Source organism: Danio aesculapii, chromosome 23 (assembly GCF_903798145.1).
Source record: "Danio aesculapii chromosome 23, fDanAes4.1, whole genome shotgun sequence".
NCBI classification, from domain to species: Eukaryota; Metazoa; Chordata; class Actinopteri; order Cypriniformes; family Danionidae; genus Danio; species Danio aesculapii.
Window position 1 is genome coordinate 23276354 of NC_079457.1, and position 23498 is coordinate 23299851.

Sequence of the window (23498 nt, forward strand, 5' to 3'; positions counted from 1 at the left end):
ATCTACATTTAGCTGTCAGTTGTCAAATTTACTTGGTCTACTAGAGTAGTTAATTTATAGTCTTGAATAAATGTTTATATTAAATATAAAATGAATATATATATATATATATATATATATATATATATATATATATATATATATATATATATATATATATATATATATATATATATATATATATATATATATATATTCTTTCATTTTCTTTTCGGCTTAGTCCCTTTAATAATTTGGGGTTGCCAACTTATCCAGCATATGTTTTACGCAGCAGAGGCCCTTCCAGCTGCAACCCATTTCTGGGAAACACCCATACACACCCATTCACACTCATACACCACGGACAATTTAGCCTACCCAATTCACCTGTACCGCATGTCTGTAGTGAAGTAGTTCTACTTCGTTACTATACATCTCTGAGTATATGTTTTGTGCAGCAGATGCTCTTCCAGCTGCAACCCATCACTGGGAAACATCCACACACACTCATTCACACACATAGACTACGTACAATTTATCTTGCCCAATTCACCTGTACGACATGTTTTTGGGGGAAACCGGAGCACCCGGAGGAAACCCACACCAACATAGGGAGAACATGTAAACTCCACACAGAAATGCCAACTGACCGGTGTTCAAATCACAGACTTAATAGCTTTGAGGCGATCGTGCTACCCACTGCGCCTCCGTGCTGCCATATGGACTGCACAATATTTTTTTATTTTGCATATATGTTGCGATATGAACACAATTTCACCATGGCTTAATATCTTTGTGGAAAGAATTTATAATGTTAGACCAATCGGAATGATTCTGCAGTGGGATAGCATCTTCATAAAGTCTAATAAATAATCTGTAGGGCCTTTCTGTATTTGCCTGTGTTGTGAGTATTTTCATGCACGTGTGTATTCTAGACTGACGAATTAATGTTTACTATTTGCATCTCCATAAAATCTAATAAACAATCTAGAAACTTTTTGGGGTTCCCCCGACACATTTTTGCTATGGTCTGTGCTATTTGCAGTGCATTTCTGTATTTGCATGTGTTGTGAGTATTTTCACTCATAACAATCTATAAATACAATCAAGAAAAAAAGAGACAATTGATATGTGTTTTAATGTTTCCTGAGTCTAATAGTATTCGAGTACAGTAACTGAATGATAAAATGAATCCAAAGTTAAGGTTATAAATGGTACAATTTCTTTTACCTGAATGTTTTTAAAATCATTATAGAATTACAGGCAACAAAACACATGCAAACACATTGCAAATCCTGCCATTTGATTATTGCGAATGATCACATTGCAATATCGATGCTATAACAATATATTTTGTAGCCCTTTATATACATACATACACATATATATATATATATATATATATATATATATATATATATATATATATATATATATACATACATACATACATACATACATACATACATACATACATACATACATACATACATACATACATACATACATACATACATACATACATACATACATACATACATACATACATACATACATACATACATACATACATACATACACATATATATATATATATATATATATATATATATATATATATATATATATATATATATATATATATATATATATATATATATATACATACATACAAATAATGCATTTGTACAGCAGACGAATATAGAATAATCATTATTTTCAAATGAATATTAGTTTTTATTTTAATATTATTTTAATATATGTATACCTTTATAAATAATACATTGTAAATTCAGTTTATTTTCATTAGATATCTTTTTTATGAATTATATACAAAATGTATATTAGGCATTAATGTACCTGTTATATTATATAGCATATATTAGGCTATGATTCAAATATTATTATGTATTATTATTTATATATTGATAGATAATATGAATGTGCCTGTATAAGTAAATTATATTATATTACTATATAAAATACTTACTAATATCCTACTAATAAAATACTAACTGTTACAATATTTTTAATGAATCTCCCCCAGATTAAACAATTCACTTAAGTGTAAAATGTTTAATGAGAATATAGCTTGATTTAATGCATTTCTCTTAGCCACAGCTGGAAATGGCACACAATATCAGAAAAATGCTCAGTCCTCCAAGAGCTTTCTATTAAGAGAGAATAATTAGCATTCAGGCCGAGATATTTGATTACAGGGTTCAACATGTAGACGCCTCATGTTTTATGTGATCAAATGTAACCTTTCAGAAATGCCCTTGTACAACAGTAATGGAAGCACTGTGCTGAAAATACAATGCTTTGCAGGAGATGACACGATGGCTCTGAGTGATACCGCTGCCCTCGTGTCCTCTGCTTCCTCTGAGATTTATGAAGCTGATGGAGAAATTGCAATTCCAATAGGTTACTGCTTTGTAAGCTTCATTTAAGATTGAGCACATTTCCTGCGAGCTGGGGTTATATTTGCTGTCATTTTCACCTCCGATTGATACAATGAAAAAAAAAAAGTTCTATTTTCATATGAAGAAAGTACATTGTGCATTTATAAATACACACATGTCTTCCATCTGCACCATTAGACAGTGCTTGATTTAGTAGGAATTGAGTTAGCATCCTCTTATGCTATGTGACAGGCAGCGTGAGAGCTCTGGCACCTGCAGGTATGGCTTTGTCACTTTTGAGTCTCATCACTTCTGATTTCCGCTTGGACAAACTCCAAACTCTTGGACTTAACTTTAGTTATCTCAACTACAAGTCTGTAAAAAATCCAGAGGCAAAAAAAAGAACACTAATATGATGAATGTGGAGGGATTTTTAAGTCAGAAGTGAAAATGGGCCATTTTTCCAGATATTATAATTTTTTTTACTGTTTATGAGAAATCAGCTTTAGTTTTTAAACAGAAATAGATTGTTTAAATCAGTGTTTACTTAATCTTTTTGAGTACAAAGCTTCTCATTTTAGCAATATTTAAAAGGAGAACAGTACTCAGTAAAAAGTATACATCCATAAAATTGACGTTAAAAAGCTGTGGTTGCAATAAATAAACCGTTAAATATACTGTAAGAATGTAAAAACTGTCGATTTTACAATAAATTACTGTATTTCTACTAACGTACAAACTGTACTAACGTCAACACAACTTAACTTTGTTGCGCACGTACACTATAAAAATGTTAGGTTCCGCACAATTCCTCCATGTTGTCCCAACACAAATCGTTTAAGTTAACTTAAATGAATTTTACAAACTTAAGTGGATTGAACAAAATCATTTAGTTTTCCCAAAAACATTTTAAATAAGTAGTTTGAACAAGCAGCAAAATATTTTTTGGAGTGCCGACAAAAACACAACCATAAGCAGGTGTTGATGAGAATGTCATGTGATGAAACAACCATCATGGTAACATGCATAAAATAAACATAATGTAATAAACATTATTTATCAACATTAGATGCAACATAAAACTGTAATTTGCATAACTCAAAAGGAAAAAAGTAACAAAAAAATTTATAGTAATGTCAACAAAGAAGCATATAAATTGAAGTGTCATGCAAGGAATTCTAGAAAAGGTTCTGTATACATTAAGTAAACTTACAGTTAACGTTTTTTTTGCTGTAGTGCTTTTATTATTATTATTATTATTGTTGTTGTTGTTGTTGTTGTTGTTGTTATTGTTATAATTTCTCCGGCATTTGCCAAAAAAAGTCAATTCCCATATGCATATATTCAACATACCATCATGTTAAAGGGAATATAGATTGTGTAATTTTGTAAATAGATCAGATTGTGACACTGTATTTCTTCTTCTGTAAGATAAGCCATTCTAATGAAGCCAGCTTCTGACAGCCAGTAAAATGACCAGTGTTAAATCACTTTAATGTGATGCTATGTTGAGTAAAACACGAAAAAACTTCTGCATGCATCAAATTCCATTTCAAACAGTATAGAGAGATGTCAGATGTGCAGGCTTCCGGTGGGTGTCACAGATGTGATATAATTGAATTTAAACAAATCTGAAAATGGGTTTCCATCACAAACTTTTCCTCAGATACGTGTTGTTCTTAGATGCTTTTAAATATGACAGATGGTTTTCTATACTGTGCACTAAAAACTGGGTCATGCGAGGTGAGTAAAAAAATCCCTAAAAATGTAATATTTTCTTCAGTTTGCCTTCATCTGATTGAACAATGGTAGCATAAAGAGATTCTGTCATCAATTACTCTCGTTCCAAACCCAATTGTATTTGTTTTTAGATTTTTTTTTCAGTTCAGTTAAAGCTAAATATAAATAAGAAAAATATTTTCTTTTGTATTCAGCTGAAGGAAAAAAACTGGGTTTGAAACAAGTCAAGGATGAGTAAATAATGACAGAATTTTGGATGAACTATCACTTTAATGTCCAATAAAAATAGCCACAGCAATGTATCCTTCCAGAGAAATGAAGCTGAGTCATGAGACTTGGATAAATATTGTGATTATGATTTATGTCTGAGTTTGGTTTATTATTACTATTTCTTTAAAGCAGGTGCTAGCAAGACAACATTCCCAAAAAAGCATTGAATGAATCATATTTATTTATTTATTTATTTATTTAATTTTGCTTCAATTGTTATCAATTCCTCATAAGTTTATTGAAATCTGAATGATAAAACGTCACAACACAAACATTTATTCAACAATCGACTGTTGATTGTAATCAGAGCCACTCAGTTTTTGATTAGCCTGTGGTTATTAATGTAAAATAGGCCTGTTGTCTGAAAGCTTTATTGTCTAATCTTATAATGAAAAGGTGTAGTTGTCTTGTGTTGCGGATGAGATTGTGTAAATCATGGACTGATCTGAGTTGCTGGAGGAGGGGAGTGGACATAGAGCATGAATAACTGCAGTGTCACCTCTGTAGAAGACTCTCTAACGCCTGTCATCTCTCGCTTTTCACAATCACATCAGTGCAGCCACAAGAAATAACAATCTAATGATGCAGAAAGACAAAAACAGTTTATAGAGGCACCTGTGTAACCCTGTGTGCTCAGAGTTAAACATTATGGCTGAAAGCAGGTTAACAGTGCTACTGGAATGCTGAATCTGGATGTGGTTTCTTCAAATTCAAATATTTATCTAATGTTAACATTCTCATAAATATTAACTCTTTTTTTTTTTTCTCGTTTGTAATTTCTTCTTACTTTGTAATAACACTATATTACTTGCATTTAATTTAGGGTCACAAGATCTAGAAAGCCATAAAAGTACTGCAGTTGAAATGTGTCTGTTTCAATTAAAATATCTTCCCTTTAAAAAATACTATAAAATGTCCAAATAAAGATGGAATGATGACATAAAATAATTCAGTATATTTATTTTAATATTTATATATATATATATATATATATATATATATATATATATATATATATATATATATATATATATATATATATATATATATATATATATATATATATATATATATATATATGTATATATATGTATGTATGTATGTATGTATGTATGTATGTACGTATGTATATGTATGTATGTGTGTGTATATATATATATATATATATATATATATATATATATATATATATATATATATATATATATATATATATATATATTACACATGATATATTTTAATGTTACATATACATGCATACTATAATATTTGAAAGATTTTTCGAGTAAATATACTTTGTTACAATGACTGAATGACATTTTAGTGGGTGAATTCTGTAAATCTTCACAAATGTATTTTTTATACATTTATCTAAATTAAAATGCTTTATACAGTACATTTTTATAAATTAAATGATATCAATTTCTCTTACTCTATACCCCGAATGTAAAATTTATGAAAATCCGCTATGTCATTTTTGGTGAAACTTAACAATAACCGTACATAAATAATGATGTACCAATGTGTAAACTAAATGTTACTTTAATATGAACTAATGATGAATTAAGGCATGCGCTAATCAAGAGCTTACCCTAACCACAACATAAATCACATAAGTTCATGTGTGAATAATGACTACCTTAGTTACTTGTTAGTTTGTTTATTAACTAATGTATTAATTTAACTTTAGTTTAAGCTAAATGTTGCTCGATCTCGTTCATTCATTCATTTTCTTTTTGGCTTAGTCCCTTCATTAATCAGGGGTCGCCACAGCAGAATGAACTGCCAACTTATCCAGCATATGTTTTACGCAGCGGATGCCCTTCCAGCTGCAACCCATCACTGGGAAACACCCATACACACTCATTCACGCACATATACTACGGACAATTTAGCTTACCCAATTCATTTATACTGCATGTCTTTGGACTGTGAGGAAAACCACTTCACCCGGGAAACCCACGCGAACACGGGGAGAACATGCAGACTCCACACAGAAATGCCAACTGACCCAGGCTTGAACCAGCGACCTTCTTGCTGTGAGGCGACAGTGCTACCCACTGTGCCACCGCGCCACCCTGTTACTCGATCTATGAGAAAGAATGTTAATTAAAAGTGCAACTTAACCAACATGAACTTATAACTTGGAGGGGCACATTAGCATTAACTCATGAACTGTTTAGACTGTTCATTAAGATTGTCGACAGAACACTTTTCCATTGTTTTTCAATGTTAACATACATTTGATGGACTTGCATGGTCTTTACATTTAAGCACAGGAGTTAATAATAATGTCCTTCTCAAAGTGATCTTTAAATTAATAACACATTTTGTGAATGTGTTTGTGTGGACTGTTTGTATGCACACAAATACATATGATATGCGTGGTTTAATCTCTCGACAGCAGGGGTGCTCAGTTCTTTTCCTGGAGATCTACCTTCCTGCAGAGATGAGCTGCAACCTTGATCAAACACACCTGTCTTTTAATTACCAAGTGTTCATTCAGAGCTCACACAGACTGCGTTCCAGTCCAATTTTTTATGCCCTTCACTTGCTAACTTTCCCCTGTCTCTTTTACTCGGATATACGTCACTGATTACATTACACAAGTGTCCATTACTGGCAGAATGGGTTTAAATGAAATGCCCTACACTTGGGAACTACACTGTTTTGTAGTGGGTTCATTGGATTTACTGTTTTTGTTTTTAAGGTAGTTGCAAACAATCTATTTTGGTTGAATTTCAACAAACAAATTAAGTTAAACATTACTAAATTTAATTTGTTTGTTTAAATTCAGCACATTTAAATAGTTTGCAACAATTTTGCCAAAAAATTCATTTCAGAGTAAGCTCTGGAGTGGACATATGAAGCAGACTTGCTTCATGTTAAAATCAAAGATATGTTCATGTAAATGTCCCTTGTATACTTGACAAAAGGGAATGCACTTTAAAATGGCAGCAGGGGATCCCCTGAAGGAACAAGGGCAGCAAAGTTTGCAAGTGCTTGTGTGTACGTGAAGTGGAACACAGCCTTGGTTGGTTTAGTTGTGTTTGATAAGGGTTGGAGCTGAACTCTGCAGGAAGTTAGATTTCCAGGAACAGGAATTGAGTACCCCTGCACTACAACATCCAGTAAACTAGTGAAGGTGCAAAGTGTGTTTTACACTCAGAAAAAGATGTTTTGCTCTTTGTTCTAACTACTTATTTAAAATGAGCTAAAACAACAGATTTCTTGAGTTTTTTGGGGGAAAACTTAATTGTTTTATGTTCAATCCACTTAAATTTGTAAAAAAAAAATCATGAAGTTAACTTAGTGAAGGTGCAAAGTGTGTTTTGCACTCAAAAAGAAAGATGTTTTACTGTTTGTTTAAGCTACTTATTTAAAATGAGCTGAAACAACACAGTTCTCAAGTTTTTTGAGGGGTCAACCTAATAATTTTTTATGTTCAATCCACTTAAATTTGTACAAATTATTAAGTTAACTTAATTCCTTTATGTCTCAATGCAAATCAGTTTTGTGGAACCCAGCATTTTTTACAGTACACATTTCTGTTTAAGTTCAAAGTGTCCAAATTGCTAAAGAAAAGGCCATTGTTAACATTGCAGAAGCCTTATTGCTTAACGAATGACTCCAGATTCACAAAAGCATCTCTCTTTCTGATTATCTTATTTCTTGTTGATGCCTGCTATAAACACATTGAGCACTGAGCTGCATAACACCGAGACTTATAGTTCTGCTGGTTTAACCATGACACTCTGATATCACTGGAAAGCACGGCAAAATAATGAAATGATGTTTTGCCCTATAGCAATCTGTAACCATTGCCTGAGGCATTTATCTAATCATTTATCTCCATGATGGAGTAACTCTCTATTACAGGGGCACTGGTAGGTTTTGACAAACCAGGGTCCACAGTGCAAATAAAGAAGAAAAATGCACAAGTCTAAACAATAGGCTTTGTTAATCCATAGATTAAATGGACTGAACTGTTGTTATTAACGCAGGACAATCAGGGGAGTCTGGGTAAGGATAAACTGTAAGTGAAGATGTCAATTACTGTAGCAAATAATTACTTCTTCTGTCACATCTTTAATTCACTGAAACAGAGCCATATGGTATTTAATGAACTGTAGGTTTCATTTTGGAGGCCCTACATGGCTTTGTTTTTTGTATTATTTACTTTATTTTCCTAAATTTAGTGTGAATATTGTTATCAAAATGTAGTTTTACAGTGCATTATTTTTGTATCACTAAATGGGTGAAATAACATATTCAACTAATGTTCTTGGTCAGTTGAACAAACAGTAATTTACATGGCGCTTTACGTCTGAAGTTATTTTATTTATTTAATACATTTTAATGTAAAGATGTGTGTCTCTGGTAATTTGTCCAACCAGCTTTATTCATGACATTATATAGACTCTAGGGGCAACACGGTGGCTCTGTGGTTAGCACTGTCACCGGGTTTAAGTCCCGGCTGGGCCAGTTGGCATTTCTGTGTAGTGTTTGCATGTTCCCCCTGTGTTCGTGTTGGTTTCCTCCGGTTGATCTGGTTTCCCCCACAGTCCAAAGACATGCGTGAATAAACTAAATTGGCCATAGTGTAACATACGCTGCATAAGTTGGCGGTTCATTCCGCTTTGGCGACCCCTGAGGAATAAAGAGACTAAGCCAAAAGAATAATGAATGAATGAATGAATAATACACACTCTAAAAAGGATTTTTATTATATCTTACTTACTACTATTACAACTACTACTGTTAACAATTTCCTGTAGAATCTACAGTAACTTACTGTAAATCACAGCAAAAATACTGGATTTGCATTTACAGAACCGTTTATCTTGTTGTATATGCATTTACAGTATTGTATATCTTTACAGTAAAATATACAGTGATTTTCAGAATGCAACTTTAAAATACAGTAACATACTGCATAACTGCCCTACAGTAAAATACAGTTCATATTACAGTTAAATACCCTGTAATTTACAAAAATCGTTACCAGTGTACTACTAAAAGTAAAATTCTTGTATTGTCAAGAATAAATGATATCCTAAAGAACATTTTTAGCATGACTATGTGTATCGTTACACCCAATCCACTTGTTAAGTGTGACATCACGTGAAACGGCTTAAGGGTCCAAGCTTTATATTAATGTGATGTGTATGGGGAGACTCGACCAATGGTAGCAATAAACATTTACAAAGAAATGTAATGCTTTCGAAATTCGAAAATTGATATTGATTGATCCAGAAAAAAAATAAAATACAGCAAATAAAATACAGTAACATACTGCAAAACTGTCAAATACAGTAAAATACAGTTCATATTAATTTAAATACACTCAAAAAAAAAAAATAATTGAATGAACTTATGGTAATTGAGGGCAGGATTTCCATCCAATAAATTTGTTTAGCACTAACTAAAAAAAATCTATTTACACAATTAAATGTAGATGATTTGGTCCAACATGATTTTATCAAATAAAAGTTTAAATACATTTCTGTATTTATTTAACTTAAACTCACAGGTCTGATAATATCAAGTATGACTATTATGTGTCGTATATTTTGAAGTCTCTTGAATTTATCCCAAATGAACTAAGAGTCATTTTAAGCATATTTCATAAGTTACATATACAGTTGATTGAGGCTGATCTCAGAACAAGTTCTAGGACAGTTATTGCTCACTGAGCAAAGCAACAAACTGCATTTTTGCTAATAAAGCTGCTAACACCTAAAGCATGGGTGCTTCTGCAAGGTGGTAATCTGAAAACTCAAAGCATTACATGAAAATCTTCTAAATCTTCAAACTGAAGTGAAGATTAAACTCTAACAAGTCTTTCTATTAACTTAAAACACCTAAGATTATTATATTATTAACATTTCTCTCATGCAGAGCATGCTGGGAACTACAAATCCCCTACCAACAATTCCTTCATGTTGTCCCAACACAAAACGCTTAAGTTTACTTAATGGTCTACAAATTTAAGTAGTCTGAACATAAAACGAAGAAATTTACCAAAGAAAGGGAAAAAAAGTAGTTTCAGGTCATTTTAAACTGGTATTTTGAACAAGCAGCAGTAATAATGTTTTGAGTGTACTGTGTAATTTACAAAAAAATTGTTAAAAGTGTACTAAAAAAATTCATTTTTCCCATTTAAATTTTGAATTAAATTCACATTTTTGATTTATTAATTTATATTGAACCTTGAAACAAACAAAAAATCTGGGAAAAAAATAAAATAGAGCAACAAACTACATAACTGTAAAATACAGTTCATATTACAGTTAAATACTGTGTAATTTACAAAAATCGTTAACAGTGAACTAAAAAATAACATTTTCCCATTTCAATTTTTATATAGCTTCAACAGATACATTTTTGATTCTAAATTGATATTGAACCATAAAATAAAACAACAAAAAAAACTCAGAAAAAATAAAATACAGTAACATACTGCAAAACTGTACTACAGTAAAATACAGTTCATATTAGTTAAATACTGTATAATTTACAAAAATCGTTAACAGTGTACTAAAACTTTATTTTCCCATTTCAATTTTTAGAAAAATTTACCAAACACATTTTTGATGTATAAATTCATATTGAACCATAAAACAAACAAATAAAATCTAGAAAAATAAAATAGAAGACTAAAAATTGCTAAACACTAGGTAGTCCTATTATTTAAGAATTTACTTGTGCATTTGTTTTTATACCCATCTGTTTATGCTTCTCTTTTTATATCTCCGTTTCTTTTTTTCCCCAGTAAAATCTCCCTTAACGCTGATTCCTCTTGGCAGTTCAGTTAAAGCGTGCCTTAAATACAACCGCCGACTGAATGTTCCACCCATATTAAAATCCCCATATATATCACACAGCCAGTGAACATGTAAACACCGTTACAGCAAACCGCCAAAAATAATCACAATCATCATAAAAGTGCAGTAATGAAGCTCCACATATTTGCCCTACAGAAGCGTCACTAAAGACTCACAAACTGTCCAAACACACACACAGACATGGACACAAACGACTCTCTCAGCTCTCTCACACACACACACATGGGAACTCTGATCTCCGAGGACAAATTCAGCACTCGGGGACACATCGACCTGAGAAAAACAAGCCCGACGGTCATAATGAGAGGCTTTTTTATTAGAGATGCACAAAAGAAGGCAGATGCTCGGCTTTGGATAATCACAGCCCTCCCTATTTGTTGCATGTCATCCGTGGATCCTGAGATCAAATGTGATGCAATAATGCCGTCTCTGGAATACCTGTAGGCGTTAGTGAATCATTAAGCACCACACACACACTTTTTTTGCACGATAAAACCCATAGAAATGCACAAGCCATGCACACATTCTTGCGCACTTGAGGAACAATAAGAGACTGAAGTTGCTTTAGCGGCGCTGTGGGTGTTGTTTGGCATCCGGGCTGGAGGAGCCAGTAACACAGAGGATGCGTCAGGAAGCATGAGTGCTGCCGGAAAGGGGCATGACATGATCTGTCAGAAGGCTGTGTCTCTCATAGTTGACCTCTGTACGCAGGACAGCCCCCGGCTCGATCATAACACCTGTGAGGAGTTCCTCTTTCTCATCTCCAGTCAAGAGTACAACCGCAACGACTCCGGTAATTCTGATTATGGCTTTCTGCTTGATTTAGGCTTCTGTGACTTGTTGTTGGTGGTTTTGTGAATGAGATTTGCTTGAGAGTTGAGTCAGGGTGGCATCAGTAACTTGTAGATTTTTTTTATATACGTTAATATATTTAGTGTTGTAATTTGAATTAATATTCCTTTATATTACGTTCAAATATAGTGGCATCATTTACAGTTTGACTTGCTTTATTAAATATTTAGTGTTATATTTGGTTACTTGGTTTATATTTAGTTATTGCATTAAATCTCCTTTGTTGTTATTGTATTAAGTTCAAATATGGTGCTCTCAGGATGGCATCACTCACAATATATCTTGCTCTATGTATTTATTTTTTTTGTATTATATTTACTGTTATACTTGCTTACTTTGTAAAAGATTTTATTGAATTAAATCACTTTGGAATTGTATTAAGTTCAAATATGGTGCTCTCAGGATGACAACACTCAGTTTATCTTGTTTTATTCATGGATTCATATTTTTTGTGTTATATTTAGTCTTATATTTGGTTAGTTGAAAAGATTTGATTTAATTAATTCACCTTTTTGTTTGTATTAAGTTCAAGTATGGTGCTCTCAGGATGGCATCACTCACAGTTTATCTAGCTTTGTTATGTGTTTATATTTTGTATTATATTTAGTGTTATATTTGGTTAATTTGTAAAAGATTTTGAGTTAATTCATATTTTTGATCATACTGAGTTAGTCAGGATGGCATCACTCACAGGTTGACTTGCATTGTATTTCTATATTTTTACCATATATTTAGTGTCATGTTTGGGTAATTTGTAATAGATTTTATTGAATTAAATTACCTTTTTGATTATATTAAGTTAAAATATGGTGCTCTCAGGATGGCATAACTCAGTTTATCTTGCTTTTTTGTATGGATTTATATGTTTTGTAACATATTTAGTGTTATACTTGGATATTTTGTAAAATATTTTATTGAATTAAATCACCTTTTTGAGTGTATAAAGTTCAAACACAGTGCTCTCAGGATGGCAACACTCAGTTTATCTTGCTTTTTTATGGATTCATATTTTTTGTGTTATTTTTAGTGCTACATTTGTAAAAATTTTTATTTAATTAATTCATATTTTTGATCATACTGATCAAAAAATGATGCTCTCAGGATGGAATCACTAATGGTTTGACTTGCTTTATGTATTTATATTTTTGTATTTTTTATATTATATTTAGTGTTATATTTGGTTACTTTGTAAAATATTTTATTAAATTAAATCACCTTTTTGATTGTATTAAGTTCAAATATGGTGGTTCCAGGATGGCATCACTCACAGTTTATCTTGATTTGTTATGTATTCATAGTTTTTGTATTATATTTAGTGTTATATTTGCTTTGTAAAATATTTGTTTGAATTCATTCACCTTTTTTGATTATATAGAGTTAAAATATGATGCTGTCAGGTTGGCATCACTTGCAATTTGACCTGCTTTTTTGTGGATTTATATATTTTTGTATTATATTTAGTATTACATTTGATTACTTTGTAAAATGTTTTATTGAATTAATAATTCATATTTTTGATCATACTGAGTTTAAATGTGGTGCTGTCAGGATGGCATCACTCATGGTTTGACTTGCTTTGATGTAGATGGTGTTCTATTATCATTTGTTGCGTGTAAAATCCCAATTACTCTTGGTTCAAATTTAAAATAAAAATATTGTTATTTAGAGCTTTTTTTGGTATTTATTGGCAATAATTGTGCTTTTTTCATATTTATTTATTTATTTATTTGCTTTTTCAAAATAGTTTATAGACAATGCTACATTGTTTTATCTTCTAAATAGTTATTAAATCAAAATTTGTCTAATTTTTCAATTACATTTTGAAAACAATCTGTGAAATGAGTCAGGATAGTATGGAGTTTAAATGAGCTTCTTTCAGGATGGCATCTCTTCCGGTTTGATTGTGTGGAGATAATTACTTAAGTCTTGAAGTGCCAACCAAAGAGATTGCTATCAGACTTTACTGGTAAGTTATTAGTTTGGCAATGACTGTTCTGTGTCCCCAAGAGATAGAAATCGGTTTGGATTTGCCACAGGTTTTGTGTTTGTGCACTGTGACAGGAAAATTATGGTCATGCTTTTATCGGAGCTCTGTTGTGTTGTTATCAGATGTAGACTAAAACATTTGACTGTGCGTGGAAGCCTTATCTGAAATCATTTGTTTTAGTTGCTGGCATAGATTTATTTGTTTTCCTGAGTTGGAGACTCAAGATCTTTTTGTTTAGTGATATAAGGAGGCTTGGAAAGTTTGGAAACGCTGCAGTTAATGTGCAGATCACCGAAGGTAAAAGGCAAGAACATAAAAAGTACTCAATTCTTTTTTTATGTTAATAAATAATGTACAATATATTTTGATAATCATAATATATTTTATTATTATTATTAAAACATATATCGTATAACAACTATCTCAAAAAGAAATGTTTAATTTACTATTAATACATACAGTATATATTGTTGTAAATGTATGCAAGTGAATGTTTTACTATTATTACTATTATTTTTTTTGTTAATAGAAATAGAAAGCCACCATGTTACGTCTATTGGACAAAACATTAATTAAAATAAATAATAATAATAATAATAATAATAATAATAATAATAATAATAATAATAATAATAATAATATTTTATATTATATTAAAGAAAAATCTATATTTTATTAATATTTATATAATTCTTATTATTTTAAGACTACAGTATTAGATCCAACTATGCTACATTTATCAGAAATGATTTATACAATATATGGTCAATGATATTTCATGCTTAAGATGAAGTGATTAAAAGATTTCAACTTAACCACTAGAAAACATTTAAAAATCTGAAAAATGTTAATTAAAAGTAAAATAGTTTAATATTCAGCTATTAACATATTTAGATTCTAATGTAAATTGGCTGCTTCTAATGTTATGAATGTTACGCAAGCATGCATATCTACGTTTTGTGAATAATGCATGTTTATTTCTTCATTTGAATTCATCTCGAGGTTTAAAGGTTTTTCTAAAGGTCTCTTATATCATCTTGCTCTGCTCAGTCAATCTGCTTGCAACCAGACTGTGGGGGTATTTTTGGCTGGTTTTGTTTTTGTCATTCTGTCACGTCGATGTGTTGACAGACCCCTGCGCAGAAGAAATGTGTCAAGTGAATGTAGACAAAAAATCTTGTCACTTTGTATTAACCTCAGCAGGCAAATCGAAGGCCCTCCAGCCCACCATTGGCATCCATGGCTGAGCCGTAGGGCCACTAAATGCCACGGCATGTTATCGGACCATCACTGTGAATCACTAGTGCCAGATAAAAGCTGAACAGGGGCTCTTCTGTTATTGTTGGGCAGATTTAAAGCCGAGCGTCAGGTTTCCCTCAGAGGGAAATGTCAAGCAGCTTGCTGTGTTTGGATGGTGGGAGGAAACGTTCCCAAGGAGCAATTTGCATCCAAAATTTCACGTCGTGAGATGATTGTGCGAGAAGGTGATAATCCTCAATGTCTTGATGACAAAATGTTGTCTTTGTACTATATTTGTTTATCATTTTGCAGCTTTCCTTCTCATGTTTTTGCTGTTTGCCAAATCATCGTGGTTTTGTAAACAAACCAATTTTCGGCATCTTCAAATGTCAGATTCCTCCTCGGTCTTACACTGAGGCATTCAGTGTGCGTCTGTGATTGCTAATCTTGCTAAGGAAAAAATGAAAATGTTTTGACAGAAAAAAAAACAATAACACGTTACTTTGATTCAAATCCAAGCGCATCTACTGTGAATGCACAGCGGTTCCTGCATGGCTCCAGTTTAGTTTGAAAGTCTTCCAGCATGAAACCTTCATTGGTTTGGCTACTGAAGCACAGATGCTGTTCAGGGATGCTACTATAGGCCACTGTGCAGCTCTGGATGATTGATGGAAACCCTGCACAATCCCATTGACAGTCAACAGATGTGGTCCACACTGTTGTGAAAAAAACAATACACCTCTATGGTGTTGGAGTAGGGTTGGATACCTAAACCTACAGTATATGACTGGTATGTCCTGGAGCTTCATAGGAATTTATTGGGAAGTTTTTACATAGTAGTCTGTAAATACTAACTTTAACCTTACCCATTTAGCTGGGCTTAGGATTAGCATGCATGTGTAAACTGGCCCATAGGATCGCAAAGAGTAGTAATTGATTGAACGGCTAACAATGTAATGTACTGGAGCAGACACAGGTTCTGCTGGCTCATTTCGCTTGGATTTTGTTTCTTATAAACAGTTCAGTACAGTTTGGTTCATTGCGAATTACCCTGATCTGGCCTGCATTTCCACTGCCATTTACTTGGTAGGTATTGTGTTTGGCAGAAAGTTGTAATTGATGATGTTCTCACTCAGTGAAGTTTATTTAGAAACTAATTTCGAGAGGAGCAGGTGCTTATGGTTGATTACGGCTGATCCCGCATTAGCTAACGCATCATTCACCTATCAGATGATTTCTAATTCACTATAAATTACCAGAGTTTCGGACTCCAGTACTGAAGAATCCACCCTTCCCACTATTCCTCCACCTTTCCCTTTATAAGGTGGCATGGTGGCCCAGTGGTTAGCACTGTTGCTTCACAGTAAGAACGTCACTGGTTCAAATCCTTAACAGGCAAGTTGACGTTTCTGTGTGGAGTTTACATGTTCTACCTGTGCTGTCGTGGGTTTCCCCACAGTCCAAAGCCATGCGTCACAGGTGAAACGACCAATCCAAATTGGCACTAAAGCTCTTAACCAGCAGTAGCAATCTTGGCAATCTCTAATTTGTCATTAGCCCTAAACAGGGGGGTGAGGAACTCTCCTCTCGCCCTGAAAATGGGAGGGAGCCCCAGGCTCGAGGATCTATTGAGCTCAGGGCTCTCTTCTGAGACAAAATGGCAAACATTCTTTATAATCAATCATCAGCTAAGTGTGATCTCTTGAAGTGAAGAAAGCAGTACGGGACCATTCACATACTGTGTCTTTGACAAAACTCAAGTTCATTATTTCAAATGTGGATATGCAGCAAGAATGTGCAAATAAAGAAACCAAGCAGCACCCCTCATGTTTTCCACACAACAATAATGGACATACTTGTACAGCAGATCCTGTTCTTTCTGTGCCTGTTGGTCACAACAAGTAGACGGCAAGCTTTGTTTCAGCTTGGGTTGACCATGGCTCATTGCTACGTACTGACATTGTATTGTTTCAGTCTTGTGTTTTGGCTGTGTATTGAAAAATGGTGCTTCCTGTGTTATCATTCTCCTGGCTTATTGCACATGCTGGTGAAAATTCTCTGTAAAACAAATAGCATTCAACATCGAACCTAGCGCCAATCTTTTGATACCATACTGTCGTGCCAGGTACCATTACAAAAGGGTGCAAAAACGGTATGATATGGTTAATTATTTTTGGTACTTTTGACAGTGGAAAGGGAAATAAATGCATACCATACTGTATTGTACTCAAAACATCCCACTAATTGAAAATGGGCCATTAAATACACGATCTGTCAATTAAAACCAGGGGCGCAGGAAGTAGAGGATTAGAAACATTCTTCTTTATATGAAGAATTTAAAAGCCTACATTTTAACTGTTATTATGGTGGCTTGAAAAGCCAGCATATTGTTATCTATCTTAAACTTATTATTATGGTGGCTTGAAAAGCCAGCATACTGTTATCTATCTTAAACTTATTAGGCTGGCTTGTGCAGCAAGCCAGACTACTGTTATCCTATTTAAACTTATTATTTTTTTTTTTTTTTTATTATTCTTCTTCTGAGACTAAATTTCTAACTCTATCTCCTCCTAGAGCTTTCAAGCTATGACCACCAAACTCGCACCAGACCTCCGAACTATTCGGACTCGGATTGCTATATCTCCTCAGACTGATCCGACTTTCGGTTTTCCAAAAAACGTCCCGGGACCACCGAAAAAATCCCATAGGCTTAACATGGGGTCAAACTTTGTGACCTCATAACTCTGCGTCAGAATGTCACACAGACTTCTAACTGGGCTCATTTAACTCAGACTACCTAACTGCCAATAACTGATGAGCTTTAAACTTTCTAGCCACGCCCTAGCAACCACTTTTGGACCCTAGAAACTGTCCCATAGACTTCCATTGCAAATGATGCTCATTGACTTTACATTGGATCAAACTTTGTGAGCTCATAACTCTGCATCAGACTGTCATAAAGACTAATGGCTGAGCTCATTTAACTCAGTCTAGCCAGCAGCCAATCACTGATGGCCTTTTAACTTTCTAGCCACACCCTAACAACCAGATACTGCACCCTAGCAACTGTCCCATAGACTGCCATTATAGAGGCCCAGATTGATATCGTCCTGCTGCAGTGTTATAGAGACATGGGGGTTGTTTTTAACTGTTCATACTGGCAAGAAGCTTTGATACATCATCAGTCTAAGCTGTCAATCAACTCCATAGCAACAAAACAGACTAACCTAGCAACGATATAACAGCAGCTATATCTCAGTATCAGAACATCGTAGAGAAGCGGGGGTTGGCTTATTTGACTCATGCTAGCACACCATAAATCCTGTATGGTTCACATGCTAGCAATGACTAGCAACATGCTAATTCATGCTGGAATCATGCTAGTAACATGCTAATTCATGCTGGAATCATGCTAGCAACATGCTAATTCATGCTGGAATCATGCTAGTAACATGCTAATTCATGCTAGAATCATGCTAGTAACATGCTAATTCATGCTAGAATCATGCTAGTAACATGCTAATTCATGCTGGAATCATGCTAGTAACATGCTAATTCATGCTAGAATCATGCTAGTAACATGCTAATTCATGCTAGAATCATGCTAATAATATGCTAATTCATGCTAGAATCATGCTAATAACATGCTAATTCATGCTAGAATCATGCTACTAACATGCTAATTCATGCTAGAATCTTGCTAGTAACATGCTAATTCATGCTAGAATCATGCTACTAACATGCTAATTTATGCTAGAATCATGCTAGTAACATGCTAATTCATGCTAGAATCATGCTAGTAACATGCTAATTCATGCTAGAATCATGCTAGTAACATGCTAATTCATGCTAGAATCATGCTAGTAACATGCTAATTCATGCTAGAATCATGCTAGTAACATGCTAAATCATGCTAGAATCATGCTAGTAACATGTTAATTCATGCTAGAACGATGCTAATTCATGCTAGAATCATGCTAATAACATGCTAATTCATGCTAGAATCATGCTACTAACATGCTAATTCATGCTAGAATCTTGCTAGTAACATGCTAATTCATGCTAGAATCATGCTACTAACATGCTAATTTATGCTAGAATCATGCTAGTAACATGCTAATTCATGCTAGAATCATGCTAGTAACATGCTAATTCATGCTAGAATCATGCTAGTAACATGCTAATTCATGCTAGAATCATGCTAGTAACATGCTAATTCATGCTAGAATCATGCTAGTAACATGCTAAATCATGCTAGAATCATGCTAGTAACATGTTAATTCATGCTAGAACGATGCTAATTCATGCTAGAATCATGGTAGTAACATGCTAATTCATGCTAGAATCATGCTAGTAACATGTTAATTTATGCTAGAATCATGCTAAGAACATGGTAATTCATGCTAGAATCATGCTAATAACATGCTAATTCATGCTAGAATCATGCTAGTAACATGCTAATTCATGCTAGAATCTTGCTAGTAACATGCTAATTCATGCTAGAATCATGCTAGTAACATGCTAATTCATGCTAGAATCATGCTAGTAACATGCTAATTCATGCTAGAATCATGCTAGTAACATGCTGATTCATGCTAGAATCATGCTAGTAACATGCTAATTCATGCTAGAAACATGCTAGTAACATGCTAATTCATGCTAGAATCATGCTAATTCATGCTAGAATCATGCTAGTAACATGCTAATTCATGCTAGAACCATGCTAATTCATGCTAGAACCATGCTAGTAACATGCTAATTCATGCTAGAATCATGCTTATTCATGCTAGAATCATGCTAGTAACATGCTAATTCATGCTAGAATCATGCTAGTAACATGCTAATTCATGCTAGAATCATGCTAATAACATGCTAATTCATGCTAGAATCTTGCTAGTAACATGCTAATTCATGCTAGAATCATGCTAGTAACATGCTAATTCATGCTAGAATCATGCTAGTAACATGCTAATTCATGCTAGAATCATGCTAGTAACATGCTAATTCATGCTAGAATCATGCTAGTAACATGCTAATTCATGCTAGAATCATGCTAGTAACATGCTAATTCATGCTAGAATCATGCTAGTAACATGCTAATTCATGCTAGAACGATGCTAATTCATGCTAGAATCATGCTAATAACATGCTAATTCATGCTAGAATCATGCTAGTAACATGCTAATTCATGCTAAAATCTTGATAGTAACATGCTAATTCATGCTAGAATCATGCTAGTAACATGCTAATTCATGCTAGAATCATGCTAGTAACATGTTAATTCATGCTAGAACCATGCTAGTAACATGCTAATTCATGCTAGAATCATGCTTATTCATGCTAGAATCATGCTAGTAACATGCTAAATCATGCTAGAATCATGCTAGTAACATGCTAATTAATGCTAGAATCATGCTAGTAACATGCTAAATCATGCTAGAATCATGCTAGTAACATGCTAATTAATGCTAGAATCTTGCTAGTAACATGCTAATTCATGCTAGAATCATGCTAGTAACATGCTAATTCATGCTAGAATCATGCTAGTAACATGCTAATTCATGCTAGAATCATGCTAGCAATATGCTAATTCATGTTAGAATCATGCTAGTAACATGCTAATTCATGCTAGAATCATGCTAGTAACATGCTAATTCATGCTAGAATGATACTAGTAACATGCTAGTTCATGCTAGAATCATGCTAGTAACATGCTAATTCATGCTAGAATCATGCTAATAACATGCTAATTCATAGTAGAATCATGCTAATGACATGCTAATTGTTCTATCTATCTATCTATCTATCTATCTATCTATCTATCTATCTATCTATCTATCTATCTATCTATCTATCTATCTATCTATCTTTTCGTACTTTTTAAAACTACTTTAAACTAAATAAACTAGTACCAACAGACTTTTACAAGCCAGCCTCAAAGTTTGTCCTCAAACTTTAATAATCTAGTTATTATTCTTCTTCTTCTTCTGAGACTAATTTCTAAGTGTATCTCCTCCTAGGCCTTTCAAGCTACATACTTCAAACTTTGGTCAAACCTTCAAACTGGTCTGACTCGGGTTGCTATATCTTTTCTAACTGATCCGACTTTGGGTTTTCCGAAAAACGACCCAGAAAAATCCCAAAAGTCCCATTGACTTAACATTGGGTCAAACTTTGTGAGCTCATAACTCTGCATCAGACTGTCCTACAGACTTCTAACTGGACTCATTTAACTCAGTCTAGCCAGCAGCCAATAACTGATGACTTTTTAACTTACTAGCCACTCCCTAGCAACCACTTACAGCACCCTAGCAACTGTCCCATAGACTTCCATTGTAAAAGACTCCCATTTACTTAACATTGGATCAACCTTTGTGAGCTCATAACTCTGCATCAGACTGTCCTACAGACTAGAGTCTGGCCTCATTCAACTCAGTCTAGCCAGCAGCCAATCACTGATTACCTTTAAACTTACTAGCCACTCCCTAGCAACCAATTTCAGCACCCTAGCAACTGTCCCAGAGACTGTGACTAGCTATTCTAACACACGCTAACAGTTTTAACATCCTACTGACATGCTAATCTTGCTAGAAAGGTGCTAGCAACACGATAGTGACATGCTAGTCATGCTAGTAACATGCTAATTCATGCTAGAATCATGCTAACAACATGCTAATTCCTGCTAGAAACAAGCTGATTCATGCTAGAATCATGCTAGTAACATGCTAGTTACATGCTAATTAATGCTAGAATCATGCTAGTTACATGCTAATTCATGCTAGAAACATGCTAATTCATGCTAGAATCATGCTAACAACATGCTAATTAATGCTAGAAACATGCTAGTAACATGCTAATTCATGCTAGAAACATGCTAGTAACATGCTAGAATCATGCTAGTAACATGCTAATTCATGCTAGAAACATGCTAGTAACATGCTAATTCATGGTAGAATCATGCTAGTAACATGCTAATCCATGCTAGAATCATGCTAGTAACATGCTAATTCATGCTAGAATCATGCTAGTAACATGCTAATTCATGCTAGAATCATGCTAGTAACATGCTAATTCATGCTAGAATCATGCTAATAACATGCTAATTCATGCTAGAATCATGCTAGTAACATGCTAATTCATGCTAGAATCATGCTAGTAACATGCTAATTCATGCTAGAAACATGCTAGTAACATGCTAATTCATGCTAAAATCATGCTAGTAACATGCTAATTCATGCTAGAATCATGCTAATAACATGCTAATTCATGCTAGAATCATGCTAGTAACATGCTAATTCATGCTAGAATCATGCTAGTAACATGCTAATTCATGCTAGAAACATGCTAGTAACATGCTAATTCATGCTAAAATCATGCTAGTAACATGCTAATTCATGCTAGAATCATGCTAATAACATGCTAATTCATGCTAGAATCATGCTAGTAACATGCTAATTTATGCTAGAAACATGCTAGTAACATGCTAATTCATGCTAGAATCATGCTAGTAACATGCTAATTCATGCTAGAATCATGCTAGTAACATGCTAATTCATGCTAGAAACATGCTAGTAACATGCTTATTCATGCTAGAATCATGCTAATAACATGCTAATTCATGCTAGAAACATGCTAGTAACATGCTAATTCATGCTAGAATCATGCTAGTTACATGCTAATCCATGCTAGAATCATGCTAGTAACATGCTAATTTATGCTAGAAACATGCTAGTAACATGCTAATTCATGCTATAATCATGCTAGTAACATGCTAATCCATGCTAGAATCATGCTAATAACATGCTAATTCATGCTAGAATCATGCTAGTAACATGCTTATTCATGCTAGAATCATGCTAATAACATGCTAATTCATGCTAGAAACATGCTAGTAACATGCTAATTCATGCTAGAATCATGCTAGTAACATGCTAATTCATGCTAGAATCATGCTAGTAACATGCTAATTCATGCTAGAATCATGCTAGTAACATGCTAATTCATGCTAGAAACATGCTAGTAACATGCTAATTCATGCTAGAATCATGCTAGTTACATGCTAATCCATGCTAGAAACATGCTAGTAACATGCTAATTCATGCTAGAATCATGCTAGTAACATGCTAATTCATGCTAGAATCATGCTAATAACATGCTAATTCATGCTAGAATCATGCTAAT

The 23498-nt window shown here is 33.6% G+C and overlaps 1 protein-coding gene across 1 annotated transcript in view; it reads left to right on the forward strand.

Annotated features, from left to right (window-relative positions):
• The first annotated feature begins 11875 nt into the window (after positions 1-11875).
• The window catches only part of syt6a (synaptotagmin VIa), a 98419-nt gene continuing 86796 nt past the window's right edge, over positions 11876-23498 (forward strand). Inside the window, exon 1 of the mRNA XM_056449613.1 lies at positions 11876-12032. Coding sequence (XP_056305588.1) covers positions 11876-12032 — 157 coding nt within the window. The remainder of the gene's footprint in view (positions 12033-23498) is intronic.